The sequence below is a fragment of the Carassius auratus genome, chromosome 19, assembly GCF_003368295.1.
Source record: "Carassius auratus strain Wakin chromosome 19, ASM336829v1, whole genome shotgun sequence".
Lineage (NCBI taxonomy): Eukaryota > Metazoa > Chordata > Actinopteri > Cypriniformes > Cyprinidae > Carassius > Carassius auratus.
Window position 1 is genome coordinate 10456857 of NC_039261.1, and position 11062 is coordinate 10467918.

At 37.5% G+C, this 11062-nt stretch overlaps 1 protein-coding gene across 2 annotated transcripts in view; it reads right to left on the reverse strand.

The window, feature by feature from the left end:
* Positions 1–11062, reverse strand: part of thsd7aa (thrombospondin, type I, domain containing 7Aa) — a 97449-nt gene that overhangs the window by 25910 nt on the left and 60477 nt on the right. For both annotated transcript variants that reach the window (XR_003294454.1, XM_026288852.1), the window contains exons 7-10: positions 7689–7883; positions 2293–2545; positions 1103–1218; positions 92–224 (exon numbers count right to left, since the gene is read on the reverse strand). Coding sequence is in view for 1 of the 2 variants with exons in the window: in XM_026288852.1 (XP_026144637.1) it covers positions 92–224; positions 1103–1218; positions 2293–2545; positions 7689–7883 (697 nt within the window). In the remaining variant the exon portion in view is untranslated. The remainder of the gene's footprint in view (positions 1–91; positions 225–1102; positions 1219–2292; positions 2546–7688; positions 7884–11062) is intronic.

An 11062-nucleotide genomic window follows, 5' to 3' on the forward strand; every position in this document is an offset into this window, starting at 1 on the left:
CTCTCTCTCATGCTCTCTGTTTATATCATTTTAGTCCAGGAATTTCATAACATTTCCGTACTATAATTGCAAACAGAGGTGTTATGTTCACCTGTAGCCTGGACAAACAGATGAGGCATCACATTCCTTCTCCTGGAAGAGCACTTCTGGACAGTCTTGGCCCCCGTTAGCTGGAAGCTGAATGATGATGCGTTTCCTTGATTGCTTCTTTTTGATGACACCACCTGGATATACACAAGATGATATGAAACTTCCATGAATAAATATAGAAAATCTAGCAAAAACAGCAAATCTCTGTATGACTGTGTTTTGTTATCCAACCTTAGCTCTTTATAGTTCTGAAAATCTCAGTACATTCCAACTACCATGAGCTTTATGGTTCAAAGACTTCCATTTTAAGTTAAATTGAAGATTGAAATGATGATAATGAGGTCACAATTCTCCGCTTTTGATTTTTGGTTAACTCTGTTCAGTGATTCATACTCTATGACTGAAGTTCTTCACTGGGTGAAGGCCGCATCTATAAATATGTGCATATTATTATTCATTCTTTCCATACTGTTTTCTCACTGTTCTTTCACAAAGCTCAAACTTTGAGGGTAGTTCTCTTTGTAAATAATAATGACATACATAAAATATTTATTGTAAATGTAACAAGTACTGCAAAAAAGCAAATTAATGAGGGAATTGAAAATCTACTTAGTGTTCAGTGAAGAAGAAACTGTCAAGCAGATGGTCTTTATAAAGCCAATATTTGATACAAAACACATTGGAGTGTGACATATACTCAAGAAAAAATAAGAAATGCATTGCTTGTATGCTTCATATAACAAATGGCTCAGATATTGGCAGCTTCTTTTAATATTTCTTCTGGTTCCTACAGGCAGAGTTGCCAAGCAACACTTCCTCTTTCCAGTGTTGATAGCATGTGATTATGGGACCAAAGAGTTCATTTCTAAACACTTCTTCTGATAGAATGCTGAAAGTTACCAATATTTCTTTATGTACTGATGTCAGTAAACTTCAGCCTTCAATAAACAATAATAATACTAGTTTTACAGTATATTCAAGCTTCATAAGTGTGTGCAAATAAGTACTGTACCTGTCTGGCAAGAGGAAGGGCAAGGTGTCCAGTCACTGTAAGGAGTGACAATGCAGTCTCTCTTGCAGGGCAGAAGACACGGCCTTACAGTCTCTGGACGCAGACTCTCTGGGCACCTGCATAAACAAACAAACAACAAACAAACAAACAGTAAAAGAGGATGGACAGATGCTCAGATTTTCTTTGGAAGAAGCACATCTATGAAACATGTTAAATCATGCTAGAAAACAAGATGAAGTTCATGAAGCTTAAAGCTAAAGGGAAACAAACCAAATAAAATACATTATGAAAATAAGACTAAAGATGGCTGTTAAAATTCAGCTTTGGCATCACAAGAATAATTTAGATTTTAAAACACATTCAAATTTTAATATATAATTTTAAACAATAACTTTTAACAATCATTAACTGTACTTTTATCAAATAAATGCAGCCTTGAAGATGGAGTTCTTTTAAAAACATAAAGAAAAGAATCTTTTGAACAGTAGCGTATACATAAACAGCAGAAAGTAAATGTGATTTCACCCTCAAATATCACATTTTCGTCTTCATTATATGTCTCTGCACATTCTACACTTCTTTCTCCTACCTCTCTCTCTCTCTCTCTCTCTATCCCTGCATCATTCTAATATCCTTGCTTCTTTCACATGAAATCTCATAACGATCAGCATGTGGCTCACGTGTGTATATCTGCGTGTGTATATGAATGTGTAGATCAGTGTGTAAAGCCCAGCACATGAATAACCCCGAGAAGAAAGAGGACCTCATTTCCATTGCCAGCATGGGGTCCCTGAGCTACACACACTGTTTCCACAGCCACTGACAGAATAATGCCACTATTAAACTGAATAAATAAACAGATCATTTATTTTCTCAGTAGACGCCTTCGGGGAAAGACCAGATACTACTTAAACTACCGGCTGAGAGCTCATCATCTTAAAGTCTCTATCTGTCAATAATGATCAAGCACCAGACATCGAGATTGACTTTAATAAACAGAATACATAACCTGCTTCAATATCTGCTCCTACACATGCCAAGAAAGATAAATAAACGATAAAAGACCTGAGCTATTCACTTACATTTCCTTATAACAGCAACACAGACAAAGAAATCAATTGAAGAATGGATTGAACTGCATGCATTGCATTTACAATGCGATTTATAGGAACACATTTAAAAACACGTACTTCTTAGGTGGCACCTGGCCCACATTGACCCGGACACAAATGACTTTACGCGTCTGCATTCCAACCGTGCAGAACGCCTCATTAGTGCCGACTCCTGCTCCGGTGCGGCTGAGCGAGCTGTTGGCGGACGGAGCGGAGGTGTCCTCTATGCACTGACCCCAGGGTCCCGTCTGCCAGTGGTACACAGTGCAGGGATGATCATTGCAGTTGCGGACCTCCTGCAAGGTGCTGCTGTTGGGGCACTGACCTCCACCTAAAAGATAAAAAGGGTCAGGACGGTGTTGCAATACTGGGTAAATCATAAACCCAAACCGTAAAAAAAACAACAACAAAGCATCTGCATATTGACCTGGTAGTTCACCATTTTGTACATTTAGGCAAAATAGTAAATATTGGTAATATAATATGATTAGGAAGTTAGCATCTACAATAAATATTGCAAAACCTATAGTTTCAGTACTGGCTTCTAACTGGTTAATACAACATTCTAGTTTTGCTAAAATCCAAATCCGAAACAGATACGACATGACACCTATTCACCATATTGCTGTCAGCTTCCATAGCACATCATTATTTTTGTTGCATAGCAACATACGGTTTTGCCAGGTAGCATATTTTCTGGCAGAAAAAATAAATAAATAAATAAAAAACCTTAAAGTCATTTTCAATGACACTGTTGTGACTGTATTCCAAATATTATTTATATCATTTGTATTATTAGTACCTCATTATTTGACTAAATTGCCTAATTTAATAGTAATAGTGAAACATTTTTGTTTGTTATAACCAATCCAAAATAACATTATATTTAAACCGCTAATATTCCTTCAATAAAAAGCCCATCTCCTGTTTTCTTCCTACATCAAAATCCACACACACAAATATGCTTTGGACTCTTTCTGCTTGGACTCTTTCTGCTAATTAATCTGTGCATATTTCAGTGCAGAAAGTTTAATTATGGATAAAGGACTATTTTGGCTGGAACCAGCTGTTTGAAGTTAAAAACGTCTTGAACCTTTCTTACAAAACAGTTTTCTGCTTCACAAGATGTTAACTGATGGACTGGAGTCGTGTGGATTACTTATGGACCATTGTGATGTTTTTATCAGATGTTTGTTCTCTCATTCTGACGGCACCCATTCTCTGCAAAGGATCCATTGGTGAGCAAGTGAATGCTAAAATTCTACAAATCCATTATGATCCAAATCCAAACTCATTTACATCTTGGATGACATTAGGGTGAGAACATTTTCAGCAAAATGTCAATTATTCCTTTACTTGACATCCTTAATACGATGGTAGAATAGTAAATAAAACATCTAGAAACTGAAATATGAGTGGAGACTAATGCATGAGTCAACCAGGATAAGAGCTACTCCTAGATTTATCTACCAGACTTTACTTGGTTTTCATTACAATCTGCAGTCACACGCAAAGCACCAGAGTCCCCACGGAGCAGTCAGCCATGATCTCAACGGTGTGCATTAACAACCGCACACCGATCAATGAGAAGATGGTAAACCGGTGAATGAACAAACCATGCATCAAGAAGAGCTCCTTGTTCGAGAGCAGCAAAAATAATGAATAATTGACTCATCCTTTGTAGCATTGCAGAACACAGTCCTACAGTATCTAATTTATTAAACAGTTATCGACTATTATCACACACTTCATTAGACATGTGAGAACCATTAGAAAGCACTTGCTGTTAACAGCACAGACACAATAATGGCCATGAAAGTGAGAAAAAAAAAACTCTTTCCATTTACCAGAGGGTTATTTGCCTTCCAAAGCATCTCGTAGTGATTCAGGGCATGCCAGGGCAATGCATTAGCAGAGCTTCAGAAAGCTGCAGCAGAATCACATTGTTTCAAATGGGGATTAACACTCCCTCCGGTTATTCATTGACCTGTGACTCAGATGAAGACTAATCCTTTGTACAATTACAAAAGTGAGTCCATGCACAGCTCAGAGTAATTGCATGTTCTTGGTCCATCGCTGTACCATTAAGAGCTACAGTTCATATTGCAGCTCCAGTCATCTTCCTTTAGTTTTGTGTTAAGCTTCTCTTGATGCAGTACGCAGTGAAGTCTGCATGACATCCTCAAAAAGAAACGGTGCATCTGAAATTGTTAAGCCGTCCATTTAGAAAGAGCAAATATGGGTTACATACAGTATCTCACCATGCATTGATGTGTAGAATCATAAATATTTTAAGGGTCCGTTAAAATTGTATCCTTTTTTATATACACTAGGCTGTCAGTGGAGGTTTTTCAAGACCCTGAACAAGGGTCACTGACTGGTTTATGACTGAAATGATGCTCAGTCTGGGGATCTGTAAACCTCTGGAATAGTTGCAAAGAAGGTCAAACACACATCGTTTCAGGAATGAACTGAATGCTGACAGAATTTCAAGCAATTTTATGTTACTACATTGCAGCCTGCTCAAAATAAGTCTTACGAGTTCGAGACCAAATTATTACGTAATTTTATATTAGACACGCGAGCAATATAAATTGTCTCTGCTTAACTGTAAATTATTTTAGTTGGTAAGTCTTTTATTTTCTCTGTTTTTAATAGAAGTCTCTTTCTCACCAAGCTTGATAAAAATGTTATTTTATTAAATAAATAATAAGAGTTATTAGAACTGAAAATAACGGTGTTCTATTTTTATATACAGTATTTTAAATTGTAACGTATTCCTATGATGGCAAAGCTGAATTTTCAGCAGCCATTACTCAGGTCTTCAGTGTCGCATGATCCTTTAGAAATCAAGGAGGCAGAGATATTTTAAGCAGTTTTACTTACCGCATGCAGTTCCAACACACGATCGTGACCCTTTTTCATTGGGACTGCATTATCCTTAAGAAATAAACGATATGCAAATCCGTCGTCAAACTGGGCCTTGTTTGTAAAACAAGCATCTTCGAAATGCAGGGAACAAACAAAAACACTTGCACAACTCCGTTGATGCTCTGTAAAAATAAACTCCATCCACTGGTTCCTTAATGCTGATTTTTCTTTGGTAATCTGTGCAGGGTTGTCTTGCCCTGGCAACCAAAAACACACTTCTTTTGTGACATTTCGCGACGCTCTCGCTCTGATCAGTGAAGTCTGTTGTGCTCTCAGTGCTCTGCTATACGGGAGCGCGCGCTCTTCCGGCAGACGTGCCCTCAGGACCCATATAAGGAAATTCCGCTCCATCTAACGTCACACAGAGCAATACTCGAAAAAAACTTTCCGAAACTTGTGACAAACCGGAAGGAACAAAAAATACTCCTTCAAACGTACAACTTAATTTTTGAAACTTTGTCCATGTTTAGCATGGAAATCCAACTCTTTAACAGTGTAAAAAACTCAGTATGCATGAAATAGCATTTCACCCCCCCCCCCCTTAAAATTCAACTACTATGGATAATCTTAAATTATCACATTTTCTTTGAAAAAATACTAAAATAAAATAAAAATAAAAATAAATAAATAAATAATTATAACAACAATAATAAGTGGCGAAAAAAACGAATAGACAAAAAAGAGGCAACAGGATTGTTTTGATTAAAAATTTCTGCAAATTTTGAGGCAGCTAGGCCCTACTCTGAGAGGCTTATAGCTACACAGACGACAAATGACCAATGCTTCATACTATTCTCTCCATCACCTCACAAAGAGGCAGATGGCAAGCAGAACAGGATCTACTAAACTTCATGCTACTGTCAGCACACACCTGCTTTCTCAGACGCTTGTCATCAATTTGGTTCACCGTCTCCTGAATCGTTTGAAGGCTAATAATCCAAGTATCGCAGCACGTAGCACAATTTGCCACAGGGCAAAAAGCATCATTGAGCATATGTTGTGCAATTTGTGCTAAAACTGTAATATATAAAGCAACCGCACACCACAGATGTACCAAACACACTACCTTTGATTCTGGCACAATCATGACCATAAAATTATGTGATGTTAAAGCAAACCAAGTCGATTTGCTCTCAGTCAGCAGTGCAAGTCCTGTTCCCTCAAGCTGCATATTTGTGGAAATGGATTTCTGGCCGGTGAGTGGTGGAGGGAAGGAAGAGGTTTTAGCCCAAAGCAGCCACTTATCCATCAGTCTATTACACATCAGATACACACTTACAGCCTGAGCTCACCTGAGGTTTGAATCACTTAATGCTCAGAGACCTTCATTACCTTGTGATATGCTTTTTTTGTGCTCACATGGAAGAATGATAAACACAAGGGGACAAGTGCAGTAAGATATTTGCAATCTGCTCATGTCTACTTGAGCAAACAAATTCACATAAGCAGAAAAAAGATGGTGATTGATTATATCTAAACAAGCAGGAATCTTTGGAGAGACACTGGCAAACAGTCTAGTTTAAAGACTGTAAGGCTAAATACTTTTAGCAGCATGATGCTCTGAGGAAAAGAAAGCACATGATACACACAGGGCATCAGGTAAAGCAATGCCCCATTCTGAACAAAAACACACAAAAATTTAGGCTGAAAAAAAGAATAATTGACTCCACTGCAAGCCCCTGGTACCTGCTTATAAAATTGCTGAATATAATTACTTTAAATGTTTAACATATTCTCAGTAAAACTCCAGATACTTTATTTTCACTGCTTATGTAAAAAGTTTAATATACACTCTCAAGTATCATAAATAGTACACCTTTGTACTTAATGAGTCCATAGTGGTACCTTAGAGGTACATATTAGAACCTAAAGTGTACATATTAGTGCCAAAAGGTGCAAAAGTGTAACTTTTAAAAGGTACTGCCTCAGTGAAATTAATACATTTATTCAGAAAGGATGCATTGAAATGATCAAAAGTTACAGTAAAGATATTTGTCATGTTACTAAAGATCTAGATGTCAAATAAATGTTGTTCTTCTGAACTTTCTATTCATTAAAGAATAGTTTTCAAAAGTGTTTTTAAGACTGACAATAAGAAATTTCTTGAACTTTAAATCTGCATATAAATAATAATAATAATAATAATAATAATAATTTTACTACTGCAAAGTACTATCTGTACTCAAGTACTACCTGACTCATAAACTCCAGACACTATATTTGTTTGTTATAATACATTATTGATGATGATTATATGTTGGAATTTATTATTTTGAATTAAGGAGACAGTCATCATGCATAATTCATTTGCTTTCAAACGTTTTTCAAGGTTTTTAATACTCATACGACTCATAAACAAGACTGCAGGGTGCTGTTTGTTTGTGAGCAGGCTATGCAACACAGTAAGGTACATCATTGTGCAGCTCAGTGAAAATCCAGTTCTGAGAAGTGTTTGAAGATCCTCTGCCCAAACACCAGTTCAACTCACACCATTTTAGTGGAACGAGGGTATAAGATTGGTTTGATAACATTAAAAACCCTACCGTCCCCAGCATTGTAGGCCAGAATGGAGCGTGATCTGGTCTGCTTGCCCTCCGAGTTCTTTCCTGAGCAGGTGTTGGAGCACAGAGACCATGAAGTCCAGGGACTGAGCACACAGTCTTTGGGGCAGGGCACCTCACAAAGCACAGGCATGGGAAGGATGGCGTCCCGGCACAGCTGCCTGTCCATGTATTCACCTGAGAACAACAAAACACGGGGTTGGTTAAATTCTGACACCCTAAATAAGGATCCTGGGAAACCATATGAAAGGGCAAATTCTAGCAAATTAAAAACTAATATCCACAACACAAATGGGTTCCAAAAAGACAAAAGTCAAGTGAAGTGAAATCTCACTCATTTGATGTGGTTAAATTGTGTGAACATTAATACACATCTCACTCAGTGCATATAAAGCTACTCACACAGAGAATTCACACTGCAAGTGAACACACACTGAAAATCACCCATTTACACATTAACACTGCATACAGTATATGTATACATAAACCAGAACACTGATAAAATTCAAAGGTCCCAAGACAACATTTGGATGGGCATGTTCACAATTACCCCTATATCATATAAGACCTTAGTGGGCCCCTATTATAATAGGGACATGACAACACTCTCAGTTGTGTCCTTTTTAGTAATGACCCATTGCTAATTTCTAGCATAAAAATCTCCAAGGACAAGGGTAAATTGCATATAGAACCCCTTTGCATAGTAATGGCATGCATTAAGCCCAAAAGTTAGACAGTAGAAAGTAGTTCAGTAGACTTTATTGTGCTTCTTGCTCATGAATTTTAGATTGCTCTTTCAATGTCAAACAGGATGTGACAGCTGTGCACCCAAGAGGGACGGTGATCCGGCGATGTTTGCAATCACACAATCACATGTAATTATACATATAATTAAATGCTGTCCAAGAAAAAGCTACTTAACATGTATATTGTGACGTTTTTAGTGTATAAAATTTAACTTAAATCTTTACGTCTTATACATGAAAGGATCAATACTGTTTTAACATTTTATAAAAACAAAATTAATTATTATTAGTTTAATTGTTTTAATAGCAAAAAAATAAAATAAAGCAAAATCAAACAACAAAAAAATAAAAATAAATAAAACAAAGCAAAAATAAAAGCTAAACAAACATTAAAAAACACCATAAAAAACAAAACAAACAAACAATCAAAACAAATCAGAGGAAAAAGAAAATCAAACTATCAAAACAAAGTAAAACAAAACAAGACAAAACAAAACAAAAAAACATACTTTGCTCACAGAGGTTATCTGAAAGACCTAGTTTTTGACACCAACCCCTCTGTGGACTGTGTACCAGCCCCTGTATCGATCGGTGAACCCCACCCCTGAAAAAAAAGCCCAAAGTGACAGAAAACCCACTGAGTCAGATGACACGGTGGGACCCCATGGGACACAACAGATCTATTCTCATCAGCAGCAGACAACAGGAATCGATAATTGAGAGAAGAGGGGAGGCACTAGGGAACAATGAGGAGTGGATGAGATCGGGGGTGAGAAAGAATTAGACTTCCGCACACCGCTGGTGTTTATACACAGCATTTCACGTAAAAAAAAAAATATTCCTAGCAGTTCATTACAGGCAATTATGTGCCTTTTTAGAAGTTCAAAGCTTAGCTTAGCCCATTAGCTGGTCACCATCTTGGATAAAATAAATAAATAATAATAATTAAAAAGGGAAAAGAAAAGAAACGAAAACAGAAAAGAAAATAAGGTTGCACATAAAGCAAATCTCACAGACTTGGGGAAAAACAAATCCACTGTCCTCATGAATAACTCAGAGAGTACATGCTGGGGAAAATGTAATATCAGCTGTACGTCTAGCCCTTATACATCTCAGAGTGTTAAACCTCATCTGCGTCTGACCGTCCCCTGATGGAAAAGTACCAGACAGCATCTGACATTTCCTCTATTGAGCGCTGTCACATTCTGATGAGGCTGCACACTACTCTTCCCAAAGTTAATGAGGGAGAGAGAGAGTTCAGCTAAATGCAGACTGACTCTGAGGGACTAACAGAGTTAATTTCATTTATATAGGTGGCTCGCCACCGGTGCCAGAACAACATATTCACCATCAACCCGTCTGCGAGGCAGGACAAAGATAGAGGTGACCTTGAACAAATCATATTATTCCTCACTACAGCAAGGTATCAGGACTTAAATGGGTCAATGGGTTGCAGGGAGGAACAGAGTAATGGCCAGTGTCTCTTTCAGTTTTTGGATATATGTTTTCATATATTCATATATGGACAAATAATATGAAAACTGTCAAACCACATGATCTCTCTCTCTCTCTCTCTCTCTCTCTCTCATACAGGTTTGAAACTACATATTTAGTATGTTAATTAAGGCAGTTTGGTCCCCAGGCAAAATCTGACCCACAAACTACAGTCTAAATCATTAAATCTACAGTCATTACCATTTCAATGACAAAACAAGCAGTGCAATAGTGTGCATCATATTTTATCAAATATATATTCAAGAGGAGAAAATTGAGCTATGCATTTTAGGGTAAATACAGGGTGATCAGTTTCTTTAGCTAATTAAATAGTAATCAAACTGTTTAATAGATGGCTGCTAAAGCTATAGAATCCATGTGCTATATAAAGTACAGTTGTTACACGTGGCATGTTAAGGAAGGTGGTGTCTTTCGTTGGAGGGCCGGGGGGAGGTGGCAGTCGTCTCTGTGGTGACAGCTGAGGCACATGCAGTATGACACCTTCAGTTGGTGTGAATGGGATGCTTGATTATGAGCCTTGCAGAACTGATTGAGTTGCACACACATACATACACACACAGGAGCCTTTCTCTGCCTCTCTCTTTCTGTCCTTACTCTCTGCCTTTCTCTCTCCCCCGAGTCCTCATTAGCGATCTGAATGCTGAGGTTCTGGAATGTCGCAGTAATTGCCATGTCCACACACTGAAATTTACTGGAACAAGGAATGAAATGTGAGGATGTAAAATACAATTACGGTGCGCGCTCATAATTGATTCATTAATGCAAGCCGAGTCGAGCCATTAACAATACGGAAGGCAAAGAAAAAGAAGGCAGAGTTGGTGGTTCTATTTTAACAAATGGTATATTCTACTTGTCCCTCATATCCACAATAATTTAGGGTTAATTATTTCTGATAAGCTTGCTGAATGAACCTATTTCATTTCCACAAGTTGGAGACAGGCTTTCCACTTGGCTTGTTAAAATACTCACTCAGCTATGCTTGAGTCTCTATTATATGAAATTAATTAGATCGGGTGAATCAGAATTGAAGGTTTGCGGCACTGAATTTCGCTCCCTCATCAACCAGAGCGAAGTGTTCATCCATAAAATCACATT